Below are 18,486 nucleotides of genomic sequence, written 5' to 3' on the forward strand. Positions count from 1 at the left end.
TGTTAAATGAACACTTATTTGTTTGTGTTGTAGTTGTGACTTATTTTGTTTCCTTCTCATGATATTGAATTTCAGTCATTCAAAAATTAAATAATTACACCGTCATTTCGGTAGAAGTTGATACAGTATCTGCACGTAGTATAAGTATATAAATATAAATCTCAAGAACGCTTACATTGTAAATGATGGGTAAAAAATTGTGCAACATTTGGGCCTGACGGATTCAGGACCATGGGCCGACATTAAGCAGAGGCCCAAGGCTTAGCCCCGCCTACAATGCTTGATATGCACGTATAGAATCGGAGGGAATCCCAGAAAATCAGGTGGTTCGCACTAGGGCAATTCTAGAAGATCCGCCTTAATGAAGAGACTCGCTCTACAAGGAAATATTTGCCCATCACGTTAGGGATTTCATAGTCCTACAAGGAAAAGACTTCTAGTCCAAAGAGGAAAAGTCGACCTTCTTCTACTATAAAAGCTTGAATATTCTCGCAAATCAAGGTACGCAAAAAAACCCTCTCTAGCACCCTAGAGTTGAGAACAATACTAACTTGATCGTCGGAGGGTATTTGGTCGACACCACACCGGTGCCCACGGCGAGAACACTTTCTTTTTCTTTGCAGGTTGCTAGTTGCGACGAGCGTGGACTGTGCGGCTCACTGGTGATTTCACGGCATCATTAGTAAACGTCCATAACCTTTCTATGTGCCTGAGGTTTAGTGAAACAGATATTCTAGGATCACAACAAAATTTACAATTTGTCCACATAACAAGTTGTGGACCCACAATGAAAACTTGGAGCACCAATGCCAACTTTTTGCATCACGATTCTATTTGAGTCTATCATTTGCCTATAGTATGTTTAGATCATCATGCTCTTCTTTTTTTGGTAAACCATGCTCTTCTTGTTTAATGGCAAAGGCCCCAATCTTTAGCATTTAAGCTAAAAAAAAAGAAAAAAAAAAAAAAAAGAAAAAAAAGAAAAAGAAAAAACGTATTCGTTTGGAAGAAAAATGGATTTATATGGAAACAGTGACTCATTATTATTTTCGGACCCAACTTTTTTTCAACACTCACAATTACTCACATAAGAGATATTAAGAAAGAGTGTGGTCCTACCATTATTCCTTTTCATCATCAGACTTTGTGTGATTTTAATTTTTACCCATTGCACAAGCAAACCGTTGGACTTTTGTGTACTAAGTCTACAGACCACGGAGTACAAAGTCTACATACTATGAATCTATGATCACTCTAATTCGCGTGAAGGGCAAGGTTCGAGGGGTAAGAAATTCGTGACTAGAAATGTGTTAAATTGGTAACCTGTTTTTCGCTCAAAGAAATATTGGTAACCTGTTTTGTTTGAAAAAAAAAAAAAAGCTCCCACATAAATAACCATAACCTTGAATCATTTTTATTTCTTTCAAAATTTTATAGTTGCAACCATGGGCGAAAGAATTTGAATCTTAAATTGAGATTTCTTAGCTACTACTTGACATGCACTTGGAACCAAAATATAGAAATATGTGCAGCCTGGCGTGCGCACATTCATCTCCTCCATTAAGATCGATATCTCATTCTAATAGACCAAGATTGAAAATTGAAGACAATATCAGATTTAGAGGTCAGGCACAGATTTTGTTTCCCCTTAAAAAAACGAAATTAACAAAAAATACGCATAAAGAAGGAAAAAGAAAGTCATGAAACTCCAATGACATTCATATTTTCTTACAACCTAATTACTTCCCATATCAGTTTTTACTTTTATTTACTATTGTCCTTTACTCAAGGGAGTCAATCTCATACCGAAAGTTGTACTCGTTTGACCAGTAGAACGATATATTTCGATACTGGTCAATACCGATGTACCGTTTCGGATTTACTGTTATTTTTTATATTTATATACATATATATATATATATGTGTGTGTGTGTGTGTGTGTAATAATAAATATAAAAGTTTATCATAAAATATTACCTCAATTCAAAACAAATTATTCATGGTTTTAGATTTTAGCATCAATTAAAAGAAATATATATATATATATTTATTTATATAAAACAGAAAGCTTAATTGTTCATTGCATACTAAAAAAACAAATAAAACTAATAAATTAATACAAATAAGTTACCATTTTACCCTAAGAAAAATTCAAAAATTACAAAACTAAAATAAATAAATAAAAGCTTTTTTCTGTACTGACCGGTACGTCCAGTACCAACCGGTAATACTAGAAATCGGCCGATATGGTCGGTACATAATCGGTATTTAAACCAATACGAAATGTTGGCATTTCGATACTAGTATACGTACTGGTATGGTGTATACCATCAACCACCTCGCCTTTACCAACTACCAACCCAAAAACAAAAACCCTAGAAACCAAACACATATGTTGTGATTTAAAAAAAATAAATGTATCCATATTGTTATTTCTTCAATTTTGTATTTTTCTACCAAATTTTTGACACATAATTTCTTGAAAGATGTTGAATTTTATGAACTATGATCTAAAAGACTATAATGTCGGCAATGGACAAACTAAACTTTGACCTTAAATAAATGTCTTGGATAATATTATGCGTAATTAGAGTCATATTATGTTTTAGTGAATATAATTCCATCTCAAGTGGAGAGATTCATCAAGATGATCCTTGATGTTTGGATGAAGTAACTAACCCAACTGTACTTTCTAAAAAGTGACAGAAACTATTTTTATATAATTTTTTTCTTATCCTAAGTTGTTTTTTAATGAAATATTAGAGGCCGTTTGGTAACCTACTCAACCTACATTTTTTACATTTTAAACATACTTACACACTTACACAAATTTCAATATACGTGTTCACCCACACGTATATTAAAAATACTCAAAATACCTTACTCAAACTTAAACTTAATTACCTAAGCCTCTTCCATACCTAAATTTACACCTTACTTACATGTCAATTTATGATTGGTGTATAAGTTTTTTTTTTGGAGATGAATTGGTGTATAAGTTGACACATGTCACAGTGTCACACAACATGCATCTTAATTATTCTAATTTCTTTAAAATTTTTCTTTATAATTTTGGTTTTTCACAAAAACGGCCTTGGCAAGCTAAACACATCCATAGTTTTCAACTTCCCCTGCACCCCCACGTAGCGACTTGTGTGATTTTGCCCCCTGCACAAGCAAACCGTTGGACTGTTGTGTACAGACCATAGTAGACTGTGATCACTCTGATTCGCGTGAAGGGCAAAGTTCGCAGGTGACGACATTCGCCTGATCGACCAATGACCATAATGTGTTCAAATGGGTAACCTGTTTACGAGATTTTTCTTATTTGAAAAAAATAATACACCCACATAAATAATTGTAACCTTGAATCATTATTTCATTAAAAGTTCGAGTTCATCAAAAAAATTTCATTCAAAATTCGATTGTCGCTACTAGCAAGGATATTATGCAATTAATTGGTATCCAAATATATATAAAAAAAGTAACATTCTCTTGGATCCAACTTAGAAAAATATGTGTGCATCCTGGCGTGCGAACATTCATCACCTCCGTTAAAATCGATATCTCATTCTAACAGACCAAGATAGAAAATTGGATAATTTCAGATTCAAAGGTCAGACACAATTAAAAAAGAAAAAACGAAATTAACCAAAAATACGCATAAAGATGAAAAAAAAAAAAGAAAAAAAAAAGAAAAGAAGAAAAGTCATGAAACTCGATTGATATTCGCATTTTTTTACAACCTAGTTTTCCTCCCAGATCAGTTTCTACTTTTATTTACCATCATCCTTTAACAGTTATCAACCCACAAACAGAAACCCTAGAAACACCCAACAACCAAACACCTATGTTATGTTCATGATCCACACCGCCAAAACACTAACAGACACTACTACGTAGTTTTGAAACATCCCATCACTTTCCAATCTTTCCCCTCAGCTTCACACCAAGAACCCTCTCCATCTTCGCCAACACAGCCTGGTTCGGCACAGCCTTCCCATTCTCATACTCCTGTACCACCTGAGGCCGCTCGTTGATCTGCTTGGCCAGCTCAGCCTGGCTCATCTTCTTCTCCAGCCGCGCCTTCTGTATCAACTGCTTCACCTCCGTCGACACCCGGTCCAGCGCCGCCGGCTCAGCCGCCTCGTCAAGCTTCTTCGCGTTCACAACCGGAGAAGCCTTCTTGTTCGAACCGGCTTCCGCCTTCTTCACGGTCTGCACCGCAGCACCGGTCCGCAACGCCTGGTTCACCGCCTTCCTGTCGCGATCTTGAACCTTGGTCCTGTTCTTGTGAAGCACCACTGGCTCCCAGTCTTGGGTCAGAGCTCCTGGATATCGGCTCGGCATCGTAACAAACTCAGAGAGAGCGACAAAGCAACAGAGAGAGAAATTCCCCAACAAAGAAAACTCAGAGATAAAAAACACACAAGAAGAGCAAAAGAGAGAGAGCGAAAAAGACACGCAGAAATTCTGTAACTAAAATAATTGTACAAGGAAGTAGAGAGAGGGGTATGTATATATAGGAGGTGAGGGTCTGGAAAGTTCTCAAGCCTTCTTGATACGGTAATTACTCTTGGTGGTCCATTACGTTAGCTTGCAAAACAAGCCATGAAGTTAAAATTAAATATCTGCTCTTGTTGCTGACGTGTCGTTATTCTATTCCTCCTTGTTGCTGACCTGGACCTTTTTTTTGGGACAACCTGACCTGGACCTTTCTAACTTCTCTCCGTTCCGTAACAAAGGGTAAAAATTTGACTTCCCCGTTTTTCTTGAGGTCTTTAATTAATTTTCCTCCAGTAGGAATTTGCCACGTAATTGTATAGTGAAATTTCTTTTGGATTAAGCTGATGCTTGCGATCTATGATTGGTTGTTAAGCTGATCTGCTTTGTCACTAAACTTTGAAATTTCCTTTCTCGGTGAAGGGCAATTTTGGATTTTCGCTCTGCAATTGAATCGGACGCTTCAGAAAATGCAATAGAAATCAAACGGTCGATATTTACACTGGAAACTGGAAAGTGAATTAAATAGGTCAAAATCAGTCCACGAATTTTCTGCGCCCAGGTCAAGACACTCGAAGGGGCAAAATTTTGGCGCCAAAATTTCACATTCTAAAATCATTTAGTAATAAATACCACTTCACTTCACTTCACATCCTCTCGCGCGCTCTTTCTCTCTCTAAAAATCTGAAAATGCAGCGCCAAAAATCTATACTCTCCTTTTTCCAAAAACCCTCGCCGGAAAGCAATGGCTCCGGTGTCGGAAATGAGCTCGGCAAACAGCGTGTTCCGGCGAAGCAAGAGAAACAAAACGGTGTCGCTCTCAATCAGGCTGCGAATGACACTGTTATGGACTCGTCTCTTGAAATCAGAGGAACCGACACACCGCCTGAGAAGGTGCCACGTCAGATATTTCCGGCGATGTCCACCGGAAGCGAGGACGGCAGAGGTTCTTCACTGTTCTCGAGTATTATGCATAAGTTTGTGAAGGTCGATGATAGAAAAAAGGCTACAGAGAGGTACTAATTTAATTTCTTCCTTTTATTTTATTTTTTTTAGTTTTTAAAAATCATTTTTATTTGAATGCTTGTGTGAAAGAGTTTTGCAATTATTTAGATCTATTATAGTTTTTATTTATTTATTTTTTAAATAATAACTAGAACTGGAAATTTTGCACATCTCTTTTTTTTTTTTTTTGAAATACTAACTACTGTTTGGTTGGTGAGAGAATTTGACAACGAAATAATAATGTGATGGTACATTCCATATTGTTGCTTTGAAAAGATGAAAATCTCAGATTAACTGAGGCATTTCGTTTGTTGAAGCTGTTAATATTTTATTCCAATTTCACAATAGCCGATTGTGATATAATGGCATTTTTGGAAGTGACTGAATGATGATTTTGGGTATCCAACTTAAAACTTTTGAAGGAATTTGAAGTTGTTAAATTGCATATCTGGTCCTAAACCTTTCACATTTGTTTCAAAATCATCCTTATACTTTCAAATGTTTTTCACTTCATTCTTGATGATTTCAAAATTGTTTAAAAAACAAACAAAATTCAGGAAACTGGGGTCACTTTGATGACGTGGAGCCTATGAAATGGCATCAATTCCATTTGCCATGTTAGAATTTCCATCTAGCAGATGACAGTAATCAGTAAGGACATTCTGAAATATATTTAAAGTATAAGGATGATTTTGAAACAAATGCCAAAGGTTGAGGACCAAATATGCAATTTACCCTTTTTTCCCCCTTAAATTCATTGTTGAATGATATATGTCTTATCCAACCTTATTCTCAAGTCTTGCACAATTCTTATAAGTTTTGAAGTTATAGCTTATTGGTGGTTAATGATGCATGTAGATTTATGATTCTATCATAATACACATTATTTTGCAAATTTCATGTGTCGTATGGTCATAGCTAGTATACAAAACTATCCGAAAGTAACTTTACATTTGTATGGTTGTGTTGCATGGTATAGTAATGTTTGTGTAAACTTTTGCAGTAACCACAGTCATGGTGAACAACATCCCCAAAAAGGTAATATTGTCAATTCGAATGGGGCAGTTGATCAAGGATGTGTCTTGCATATTGAAAGTGACGATGATATTCCCAGGCCGGAAACACCCGGTATGCAACCTCTTGTTCCTCGTTTAAAGAGATCTCAAGAGGATAGTCCAAAGTTCGATTCAAGCAAAAGGCTGAAACTACTTCAGGATACAACTGTCTTGAACAAGAATCATACAGAAGTTACTGATACAATCAGCAAGTTTGAGTGGCTTGATCCTGCTCGAATCAGGGATGCTAATGGGCGAAGGCCTGGTGATCCTCTTTATGACAGGAAGACACTTTATATACCACCAGATGCTTTGAAGAAAATGTCAGCATCTCAAAAACAATATTGGAGTGTCAAAAGTCAATATATGGATATTGCACTTTTCTTTAAAGTGGTTAGTTATTGTTTTTATCTTGATATTTTTTGTTGAAATCATTTATGTCTAGCTATCATCATGCATTAGAGCATGAATAAGCCCAAATGTCATATTTTTATTAGTTTCCTAATTGAGATTGATTTCTAATCAGTGACTATTGTTAGAATGGTGGTCAAATGATTAAATTCACCATTTTCTAGTAGCTTAAGGTTTTTGGACTAGTGGTAATTTATCAACATAAACAAGGTGCTAGTCCTCTTCCTTTGGAGCATTGTTGGAAGGATTAAATGCTAGAACATGACAAATGCACCTTGAGCAATGCAATTCGTTTTGATCTACAATGTGGGGAAAGTAGCCTTGTGTCTTTTATTTATATATTTTTATTGGGGCTAAAGTCAATAGTTTGCCTTGCCAAGCTTTAATTTTTCTATCATGATGTGAAGTCTCTTTGCAATGTACATGGTTATGTAATTAAACGCTTCCTTTACCTGGGACCCCCTTGCTTGGGAGGGGGAAAAAAGAGGGGGGGGGGTGTTTTAAGGAATGGGAGAGGGCTGCCTACTCTTGTGTATCCCATTAGCTCAAGTGGCCTCCAATTGACTGAAAGGAAAGAAATAATTGTCCCAACTTTGGATCATTGAAAGTTATTCATATCTATCTACATTAAGAATTACAGTTTGAAAAGGATGATTTTGTATATTGAAGCATATCTGCAGTACTATTTTTAAATTCAGAATTCTTTCTTTTGGAATTATATTACATAGTGTAGCAACCTATGATCAAATACAGGGAAAGTTCTATGAGCTATATGAACTAGATGCTGAAATTGGCCATAAGGAGCTTGATTGGAAAATGACATTAAGTGGCGTGGGGAAATGTCGGCAGGTGACTTCATGTTATTTTCATAAACTTACTTGAGATATTTGCTCATCTATTGAAGAGAGTGATTTTGCATGCAATAACAGCAATACTTTCTGGTCAGGTTGGCATATCTGAAAGTGGGATTGATGATGCTGTTCAAAAGCTTGTTGCTCGGGGGTAAGGAAGTGACTAGACTTATGTATTCCTAATCCTAACCATATTTGTTCACTCTTTGTTTCATTTTGTCTTTAATGGCTTGTTTGGAAGTTTAAAAAAGGAGGGGAGTAGAGTAGAGGGAGAGAGAGTAATTCAATTACCTTGTTTGGAAGTTTTTTAAAGAAGGAGGGGGAGGAGTTTGGAGGGGTTTCAACCACCTCTAACCCCTTATTTTTAATTCCCCCAAATTGGAGAGATTTGGAGGGAGAGTAGAGTAGATAAATTATTGATTAGATAAATTTTTCAATTTACTCTTTCTAAATTAATAATGGACCAATGTTGCAAGTCCATTTTCAAATAGAGGTAAATTTGTTTATTTTAATCATTTCCTCTCCTCTCCATCCTAATTTTTAAAACATCCAAATAAGGGGAAAGGCTAATTATTCCCTTCCCCCTTACTAATTTTAAAAACATCCAAGCAAGGTGGAGGGGAATTATTCCCCTCTACTCTCCTTCCCACTACTCTCCTTCCCTCTACTCCCCTCTACTCTCCTTCCTCTCTAAACTTCCAAACAGGCCATAAGGAAAAATGAGGACATTCTATGTTTCCATTTCTGATTGACTCCTTTTTGTAGCTAAAATCCTCTGGTACATGGCAGTTAGGTTCAGTATGCAAAAATGTGTATTTAAATTTTTTGAGATTTTAAGGATCATCATATAGCTGAAACAACAATCTTTTACTCATCTGCTACATCTGACAAAATTGAGAGAGAGAGAGAGAGAGAGAGAGTTTATGAGAAGCACTTGTTCGATCTAGCCATCTGCTGGTAGTTAGGATGAGATTTAGTTTAATGAAGTACTTATTTAAATTTCTGCTATGATATTTTTTATGTGCTATAGTTCACTTGTCTTACAATTTGTTCTTTGTGAAGATATAAAGTTGGCCGAGTGGAGCAGTTGGAGACATCTGATCAAGCAAAAGCCAGAGGTGCAAATTCTGTAAGTTTTTCCATGCTGCATGATGGGCACTTCACATGAATTTATAGTCTTTGTTTTAAAGGGTTGTACTTGACTTGAAATCCATCTTGTGTTTGCGGCTTGTTACAAATGAAATTATTGTTGGGCTCTCTAGTCTTAACATCAATTTTCTAATAAAAATTGTTAGCCACACCTAAAGATTGAATTATTTTGTTGAAAATTTAGACCAAGGTCAATCCAAAGAAAGTGACATGTCCACATTAAAGTTAAGGAACTTATTGAAGGAAAAAAAAAAAGGCAGAAAATTGTCAAAATGAGGATTTAAATAAATGATAAAGGTCATACCTAGTGCACAAAGCTCTCACTTTTGCAAGATTTGGGGGAGCTCATGGTAAGCAACTTTAATTTTTCGGAGAGGATAACTCCTGGACTCAAACCCTTGACCTGTCGCTTTGGTGGAAGGCACTTGATATCACACCAAGGCTCAACCTCTATCATTTATTCAAATTATTCATATTTTGCAATCTAAAATATCATTCCTAGGGTGGCATGATAAAGGTGGTTGAGTTAATTGGACCTTCAATCATTCCAAAAGATAGAAATGTGTGTTGTGCAACTTATAAAAGTGAGGGTCAAAATTGGGAATTAGATTGAAACTAGTGACAGCTAAATACTAAATGAAGGATCCAATGATGGTGGGGTCAAATCTATCCTGTTTGTGATCCATCTCTAAATTTAAGATATAAATTTTGCAATTAATAATTTATTACGTGATTGAAAAGCATATATTTTCCTTTATGCTAGAAAAAAATTCTTGGAAATTTCAATTACTAAATGACAAGAAATATTTCATTTGAAAGAATTGTTTGTTTAAAATTAATTTTTTGTCCTAGAAAGTGGTGACATTGGCCATTTTCCAGTTTTTCGTCTTTGGTATAGTTACTCAGAAGCTTCAAGAAAATCAAATAAATAGAGATAAAGTTGCACTAGGCAGGGGTTGTACTAATATTGCAGGTGTTTTACTTGTACTATAAGTTCTATCACCTATTTACCTTGTTATTTGAAAGTGATGAAATTTCACTTTTCTATTTAAACTTGTATGTCCTTCGTCTTCTTTTGCATCTTTTTTTCTCTTATTGTGTGCTTGGATTGACTTCAAACATTGGTTTTCAGGTAATTCAAAGAAAATTGGTTCAGGTGGTTACGCCATCAACCGCAACTGATGGTAATATTGGGCCTGATGCTGTTCATCTTCTTGCAATAAAAGAGGTATGCTTGCTACTAGTCAGTTATATTCCTATATGTACAAACAGAATGTCAATCTTAGTTTGTGTACTGAATTCCAATTTTCCTGTTTACATGAAGGGAAAAGCTTGTCATTTATCTTTCAATGCACATTCCTGAAATCGCATTAGATGCGAGCTCATTGTGTGATCTTATCAGTAAAGACAGTCAACAATAGGAAAAAGATTCTATCTTGAGATTTTTTTTATCTTCATATCTATGTTTCTGAAAAATGCATGATTCAAAGCTTTATAGTATATCATGAAAGTCCTGAATTATTACTGATGTTATAAGAAAGCATCCAACCTGGCTTCTATCTTGTTGAAATTTATTTTTTATTTTTTTTGGTGGGGGGTCTTTATGGGCGCCTTGAAGAAAGAGGCAATTATTATTATTATTATTATTTCACCTCTTTTAATCGTATGTAATGCAGCAGTTGACTTTATAGCATGCTCCTGTACCTTTTCCTCTTAAAGTTGGCACTACTTGAATTAGTAATGGTTTTATGAGTTTATCTTGTTGCTGCTATCTACTAGAAAATTTGTTCCAATATATTAACGCTATGTTTTGTTAAATTTTCTCTTTAGGAAAATTCTGGCCTGGATAATGGTTCAATTGTTTATGGCTTTGCTTTTGTTGATTGTGCTGCTTTAAGAATTTGGGTTGGTTCCATCAATGATGACGTGTCCTCTGCTGCTCTGGGGGCTTTACTAATGCAAGTATGGTTAACATACTGTTTCCTTTGTTTAATCTTTTTTCAAGCAAAGTCTATCAAATATGAATATTAAAATTTAGTGCTTTTATTGGGATTTGATTTTAGGTGTCACCCAAAGAAGTTATATATGAGAGTAGAGGTGAGCATTCTTCCCCCCACCCTGATGTTTGTGATTTGACCAGGGTTCCATTTCTGAAGTTTACATGAAAATAACTGCATAGTTGAAACTTAAATATTCAACTCCTGTAGGGCTGTCCAAAGAAGCTCAGAAAGCACTCAGAAAGTACTCATTAACAGGTCAGAATGTTGTTAAACTTTTCTGAATGCCAGACTACATATGAGTGGAGTATAACATTTAAGTGTTCCATGTAAACACACTAACATACATGCTTTACAAATTTTGTTTTTCCATGTGTTAGAATAATGATTAAATTTTCCATCCTCTATCTGTTTAAGCTTTTGGGATTAATGGCAATTTATCATAGTATTAGAGCATGTGATCTTGATCCTAAGTTTGAATCTTATTTCCATGTGTTGGGATTAGTGGCAATTTTTTAATTTGAAAAAATTAAAAATCCCATGTGTTGGGATCCACTTATTAAGGGGAAATGGGCCCACATGTGTGGGAAAGTGTTAAAATAGTGATTAAATGATTAAAATGGGTAACACACGAGCTCTACTTTTTAAAATTAAGCCACATAAGCCACAAATTGAAGCTGTACCAAATGAAAAATAGTTAGGAAGAGTAATTCTGCAGCCACTTTTCTGCAATATAATTGACATTGATTTCAACTTTGGTGAATATGAGACGGTTAGATATATTTTCTTTTTTGAATTATGTTGTGATTTGAGAAAAAAGGTTGAGCTTTGACTTCAGCGTTATAGATGCTCTTTTTATTGTTCTCTGAATCCTGGAGAATAGTATGAGTTCTGTAGATGTGATTTCTACATTCATGTGTGTGACTTAAGTGGAATGAGAGCACAGGTTTCAAACCAGTGTTTTCTTTCGGCTGGTTTGGGTTTGGGAACTTTATATTTGAGAAGTTAATACTGAATTTTGGTACCGAGATGCATATTTATATGCTAATAAATCAATTATCTGCATACTGCTTTACCAAAAAAAAATAAAAAATGCTGCATGATAATCAGTTTAGAATCCCACAATAAGTAGGATTGAATTATCAGGTTTGTTCATTGTAGGTCCAGCAACTGCACAAACAAGTCCAGTTCAGCCTATTACAGACTTCCTGGATGCTTCTGAAGTTAGAAATTTAATTCACTTGAAGGGATATTTCAAAGGATCTTCTAATTTGTGGGAAAATTTACTTGAAGGCGTAATGCACCATGATATTGCCTTATGTGCTCTTGGTGGACTCATTAGTCATCTGTCCAGGTTGATGGTAAGCTTGCTAGTATCCTTTTTGTAAAGTTAAGAATATGAAAAAAGTAAATGGGAGCGTCTATATGTGTTGTTTATAATGATTGTCCTGTGTCAATTACAGTTAGATGATGTTTTACGGAATGGAGATGTATTACCTTACCAAGTTTATAGGGGTTGCCTCAGAATTGATGGACAGACACTGGTTAATCTGGAGATTTTCAACAATAATGCTGATGGTGGTCCATCAGGCAAGTTCCTGCATCTCTTTCACTTCAAGCAAACTACTCTGGCATATGATGTCCTATATTTTGCATTAATTCTTAGTTATGTAATATCTAAAAGTTTAATACTCCTTGATTTTCAGGTACAATGTACAAATTTCTTGATAACTGTGTAACATCATCTGGTAAGCGGCTTTTAAGGAATTGGATTTGCCATCCACTAAAAGATACTGAAGGCATAAATAATAGGCTTAATGTGGTTGAAGATCTAATGGCAAATTCAGAAGTTATGTTGCTTGTTTCTCAAAATCTGAAAAAACTTCCAGACTTAGAAAGGCTGCTTGGACGGGTTAAGGCTAGTGTTCAGTCATCAGCTTCACTCGTACTGCCCTTGTTAGGCAAAAAATTTTTGAAACAGCGAGTAAGTATTCTCTACCTTTTCCTTAAAATGGTAAATACATTTCCTTTTTTTTTTTAATTGAATATTATGCTTCAATAATTTAGGTGAAAATATATAATGTTTTGTGGTACAGGTTAAAGTATTTGGATCACTTGTGAAAGGCCTTCGTATTGGATTGGATTTGTTAATGCTTTTACAGAATGAAGGGCATATAATTTCATCTTTGTCAAAAGTTTTTAAGCTTCCAATGCTAAGTGGTAGTAATGGGCTGGATCAGTTCCTTGCCCAATTTGAAGCAGCTGTAGATAGTGACTTCCCAAAGTACCAGGTAATGTTTCTTTATGCTTGTACATTTTTCTATAGACGTTGTAAGCTGAAATTCCTTCTTCTTTTTATTTTTTATTTATTTATTTTATTTCAATTTTTAATAGTAAAAGATTCCTGTGACAAATTTGAAAATGTTGCTGCAGCTGGCAATGGTTTATTTCTGTTTGAATTTTTGAAAATTTGTATGATTTGAAAAGTTCTTTTTCATTTTATCTTTTCAAAAAGGTTAGAAGTGTGTAATCAGCAATGCTGAATGAAATTCTGTCTCTTGTAGATCTTAGTAGGAGCCTTAGCAGTTGTATGTCAGTGGATATCGTGCATGATACACATTGTTTGAAGTCTTATTAGCAACATATTGCTTGCTCCCACCTTCAACTTGTTAATATTATCTAGGAATTATTTTCTGTTTGGATGTACTTGGACCTAAATATAATATATTTTTTGAGTAAATTATTGCATACATAGCCTTTCTTTCTACCATATAGACCTATTAGTTCAAAACAGCTTTTCCATTCTTATGAATGAGCTTGTTTGGTGATAGTTTTACCAGGCAATGCATTAAATCAATATTTTGTAGTTGCTAAAGTTTTAGCATCTTCACTATTGTATGCTCTCAAAATTTCTTATCCTTGAGTAATAATTTAAGTTTCCAGTGTTGTGGCTAACACTCAAGTGATATTATCTTGTTGCCAGAATCATGATGTAACAGATTCGGATGCTGAAACACTCTCTATTCTGGTTGAGTTATTTATTGAAAAAGCTACTGAATGGTTTGAAGTCATTTATGCCATCAATTGTATCGATGTACTAAGATCTTTTGCAGTCACTGCTAGTTTTTCATGTGGGCCTATGTCCAGACCTGTTATTTTGCCTCAATCTGAAAACATAACTACGGGCCAAGAGACCAGAGGACCAACACTTAAAGTTAAAGGGCTATGGCATCCATTTGCCCTTGCAGAGAATGGGGGAGTTCCTGTCCCAAATGACATAATCCTTGGTGAGGATACAGATGACTATCATGCCCGAACTTTGCTACTGACTGGACCAAATATGGGTGGGAAATCAACCCTCCTGCGTGCGACATGTCTAGCTGTCATACTGGCACAGGTTTTTCTTTTTCTCCCTATGGGTGATTTTGTTGTTTATCACCTAGGTTCTTGGTCCTAGTGGAGGAAATAATCTCATATATTTTAAAATTCTAGGGCGTTCTACCTATAAATTAAAAAAAAAAGAAAAAAAAGGATGTTCTGTTTTGGGGTCAACTCATGTATATATTTTAATCTATGTTGACTTGCAGCTGGGTTGTTATGTACCTTGCGAGATGTGTGCTCTCTCACTTGTGGATATCATCTTCACTAGGCTTGGAGCTACTGATCGAATCATGACTGGAGAGAGTAAGTGCGCCTTAGCCAAAGAAAAAATTTTAATTGTTATGGATTGATTCAATCTTTGTGATCTGAAGTTTTCTGTGCAAGAGTTTGACATGCTGGACCATTTAACTGTTGGACTCTTGTCATTAATTATTATGCTATGAATGGGAGTGGGTATGTGGGTTTTGATAGTAAGGTAGTCATAGTGCTGGGTGTTTGCAGTTGATTTGTAAATACCTTTGGTGGTTGGACCTGGTGGTGTTATTTAGGTGGTTTTTATTAGGTTCAATTGCAAAGCAAAAAAAAAAAAAAACAAACAAACAAACAAGAACTGCTGGAAGGCTTAATGAAGTAATGCAAGTTACTTTTTGTTTAAAAGTTTTGTAGTTTTGACCATCAAACCGTTTTTTTTTTTTTTTTGGGGGGGGGGGGGGGGTTGTTGGGGGTGGTGTCAAAAAGAAAGGAATTCAAAACTAACAGAAGTAGAACAATAAATTAGTTATCCCTGCCCAAAGCAACTCTAACCACTTGGGGGAAATTCCTCTCTCAGAGCCCATTTAGCAAGACAGTCAGCAACAACATTAAAATCTCACCTAATATCTCTGACTATTTGATAATCTTCCCTGCATGGCTTTTGTTCGGCATGGTAACAGCTTCAATAACATTCAAAGGGACACAACTTGTCTGATAGCCAAGGCTTTGGCTACTGCAGGAGAGAGAGCATCAAAACTTTCACTCAATAATGCTTCACAGCTGCTCACTTTTATTTGATTGTACAAATATTTGTGGTGATAAAATACTTCATACTATAAGACTGAACAATCAATTGCTGGACTTCAGTAAAGCGGCTTCCATGCATATGCATGGGCTATCATTTTGAGGGTCTTAAAATAATATCAAGCAAACCGCATCCTTCTAATATATTGGACTTTAAATCCAAATCTTGTGTTTTGTAGAATTAATGCAACATAGATTGAAACTCATTCTCACAGACATGGATAAGTGTTTGTATGTGTGAGGACCTTTTGAATTGCAAAGTGATTTTGGAAACAATGTCAATCTTTTGTAGGTACATTTTTTATTGAGTGCACAGAAACAGCATCAGTTCTTCAAAATGCGACTCAAGATTCATTGGTTATTCTTGATGAACTGGGTAGAGGAACAAGCACTTTTGATGGATATGCCATTGCTTATGCGGTGAGATTTTGCTCTTTAATGACTGGTCTTTTGCCCCCTTTCTTTGTTTTCTCATCTTATCCTCAGAAATTAGTATACAAATTTCTAACTTTCAATTAGAATATCTTTAAACATCTTTGGTTCTATTGAAACTATTTGGCTTTTCTAAGTAGTCAATTTGAGAGAGGCTTGTAATATGTTTAAAAATGATGTATACATATAACAAGTTACAAACTTATAAATATATGCATGTATTGTATGCTCAAGCATAGTTTGACTATAGGCTTCCTACTCCAAATGGACCTAAGCAATTAAATCAGGGTAAACATATATAAAATGTTCCGCTACTTATTTATTTTAAATCAGGGGTGGCAACAACTGAAAGAAAGCAAATGTAAGATATAATGAAATTATTTTTACACATCAAAACAACAAAGAAATGAAATTATTTTTACAGTCACAGGCACACATACACATATCATGCAAGGGGATGGTAGCTTCGAGGGCTGCATGTTATTAGCTTAAACCAAGTATGATATGAAATTCCTGTCCTATTATTCTATATAGCCACTAATGCCTCTTGTAGACTACTAATAGTTCTAAGGCGATTGTATACTCCTGTGTTATTAACCATTTGATTTATAAGTGTTCTATGTGCCATAGTTGACTATGTTTTACTTTTGATGTGTGTTCATTTCAATGGAATTAACCTTTAATACTTGTCCAGGTATTCCGCCATTTGATCGAAAAAGTTAATTGTCGACTACTATTTGCTACACACTACCACCCACTTACAAAGGAATTTGCTTCTCATCCGCATGTTACCCTGCAACATATGGCCTGTGCTTTTAAGTCAAAATCTGAATGCTATTCTAGAAGTGAGCAGGAGCTTGTTTTTCTATACCGGCTTACATCTGGAGCCTGCCCAGAGAGCTATGGGTTGCAAGTGGCAATGATGGCTGGAATCCCAGAAAGGGTGGTTGAAGTTGCATCAAAGGCTGGACTAGTGATGAAAAATTCTCTTGGAGACAGTTTTAGAACAAGTGAACAGAGATCAAAGTTCTCAACTCTCCATGAAGAGTGGTTGAAGATGCTAATAGCAGTCTCTGATACTGGAGATAGTAATTTTGATGACACTTTCGATACGTTGTTTTGCTTGTGGCATGAGCTAAAAAGCTCGTATGGATCGGGTAACTAAAAAGAAAAGCATGGGAACGCGTTGTAAATATCAAGTTTTGAAATGATTATTACATTAAAATAGCAATGTGAGTATTGGCTTTAACGTTTCAGCCACTTTATCGGGTGTTAAAATTTTTTGTAGGTTTGTGATCACTTAACAGAACTGAATAAATCAGGAGTTATAAATGTATAAATCTATTAAGTATCATTTTTAACCATTCAAATTAAGTAATAAGTTAGTTAAGCGAGATAATTCAAAAAATTAGCAACTTGTTTAGAGAATAATCCAGCGGTCCCTTTCAATGTTTCTTGCCTAATTCACCCTGACAGAGTCAAAAGACAAAAAACCGAATCCAAGCATGCCTTAATAAATTACTCATTTCGTCATTTCCTGACCACAACATTTCCATACACAAGACAACTACCAAAAATATTCCCCCCACTTCCATTCCTAATCGTTTTTTTTTTTTTTTTCCTTTTTCCTTACATGCTTTCTTTCTGCCTTCTTACTTTATAATGGAGACAAAAAGCGATCAAAATCATGACACCAACGAAAACAACTGTGCATCATGCCTGGAGAAATAGGAAGACAGCCAATTCTTAGTTATTTACTCTATAATCTTTCTCGTGACCCTAAATATTTGGCATGATTAGTCAATTTTCTCATTATCTATTAGACTCCTCAGTCCTCACTACTCTAGGGAGCATGGATGACGCTTTGTACCTAAATCTAAGTGAATTTGAATAGAATCTATAGTAATTAAGCAGTGCTGTATTGGGAATATCTTCAGCAATAGTTCAAACTTGCCTGATGATGCTTTGCTCAATCTTGGGCGCTCTCTGATATTTGCAGCTTCTGAAAAAGGCCACAAGTTCGGCACACCGATTGAATAAGAAGAAACTGTTGGTTTCTGCTGGGACTTGGTCATTCCATTGCTTTGGCCAACGCACAAAGCTTCCGGACATTTTGGCCTAATTTTCAAGATTATATGCTAGCGGTTGATCAGTTTCCTATGTTATCTCCAATTCCATTTGCAGAGAAGGCCATTCTAGGCCTTTTCAAGGTATTCGTATTTCTTAAGCTCCTTAGTACATATCAGTTTAAGAAACTCCATGAGGAGCTTATTTTCAAGTTCATTAATTTAATGTGGGAACTTAAAAACGAAATTCTGGACACGAGTTCATAACACAATCAGTGAGCAAGATTAATTCTTGAGTACACTGTAAATTTGCAAACCCAACTTGGATGGAAATCAATCCTTCATTTGTTATTGCGGCACCTTGAAACCTATGGTCAGGGAGTTGAGATTTTGATTGTGTTGATGTCAGATGGGAAACCATGTTTCACGGACGAACCATGCCTACTGTATGCATTGCATTTAATTTTATTGCACTCAAGAACAGTCCACTAGAGAAGAATTTGAAGATACTGGACCTAGTGGCAGATTCTGTGAATTTGTTGATCTGGTGGTATAAAAATCATTATTCAATCAGGGCACA

General features: G+C 35.5%; 2 protein-coding genes across 4 annotated transcripts; one reads left to right on the plus strand and one right to left on the minus strand.

Moving 5' to 3' along the window:
- Positions 1 to 3,695: 3,695 nt before the first annotated feature.
- On the minus strand, positions 3,696 to 4,492 carry LOC115978419 (multiprotein-bridging factor 1c). Its single transcript, XM_031100435.1, has one exon. The coding sequence runs from the start codon at positions 4,348 to 4,350 to the stop codon at positions 3,919 to 3,921; it is 432 nt and encodes a 143-aa protein (XP_030956295.1). The 5' UTR covers positions 4,351 to 4,492; the 3' UTR covers positions 3,696 to 3,918.
- Positions 4,493 to 5,070: 578 nt separating this feature from the next.
- On the plus strand, positions 5,071 to 17,159 carry LOC115976959 (DNA mismatch repair protein MSH7). 3 transcript variants are annotated; one of them, XM_031098533.1, is made up of 17 exons: positions 5,071 to 5,519; positions 6,512 to 6,956; positions 7,728 to 7,823; positions 7,921 to 7,976; positions 8,888 to 8,954; positions 10,107 to 10,202; positions 10,805 to 10,936; positions 11,038 to 11,071; positions 11,182 to 11,229; positions 12,118 to 12,332; positions 12,435 to 12,561; positions 12,678 to 12,955; positions 13,068 to 13,262; positions 13,955 to 14,368; positions 14,559 to 14,655; positions 15,701 to 15,828; positions 16,535 to 17,159. In XM_031098533.1, exons 1-17 carry the CDS (start codon positions 5,194 to 5,196, stop codon positions 17,003 to 17,005), a joined length of 3,225 nt encoding a protein of 1,074 aa, XP_030954393.1. In that variant the 5' UTR covers positions 5,071 to 5,193; the 3' UTR covers positions 17,006 to 17,159. The 3 variants fall into 3 exon arrangements, with proteins under 3 accessions (XP_030954393.1, XP_030954394.1, XP_030954395.1); XM_031098534.1 differs by having other exon boundaries at positions 12,133 to 12,332; XM_031098535.1 differs by having other exon boundaries at positions 12,139 to 12,332.
- Positions 17,160 to 18,486: the final 1,327 nt, after the last annotated feature.

This window comes from Quercus lobata, chromosome 2, assembly GCF_001633185.2.
Source record: "Quercus lobata isolate SW786 chromosome 2, ValleyOak3.0 Primary Assembly, whole genome shotgun sequence".
NCBI classification, from domain to species: Eukaryota; Viridiplantae; Streptophyta; class Magnoliopsida; order Fagales; family Fagaceae; genus Quercus; species Quercus lobata.

Excerpts from the sequence above, each read along its gene's own strand:
- LOC115978419 (XM_031100435.1), bottom strand. The coding sequence starts at position 4,350 with ATGCCGAGCCGATATCCAGGAGCTCTGACCCAAGACTGGGAGCCAGTG.
- LOC115976959 (XM_031098533.1), top strand. The coding sequence starts at position 5,194 with ATGCAGCGCCAAAAATCTATACTCTCCTTTTTCCAAAAACCCTCGCCG. Across the intron at positions 11,072-11,181 it reads AGTTATATATGAGAGTAGAG|GGCTGTCCAAAGAAGCTCAG; the intron begins GTGAGCATTCTT and ends CAACTCCTGTAG. Across the intron at positions 12,956-13,067 it reads AAAAATTTTTGAAACAGCGA|GTTAAAGTATTTGGATCACT; the intron begins GTAAGTATTCTC and ends TTTGTGGTACAG.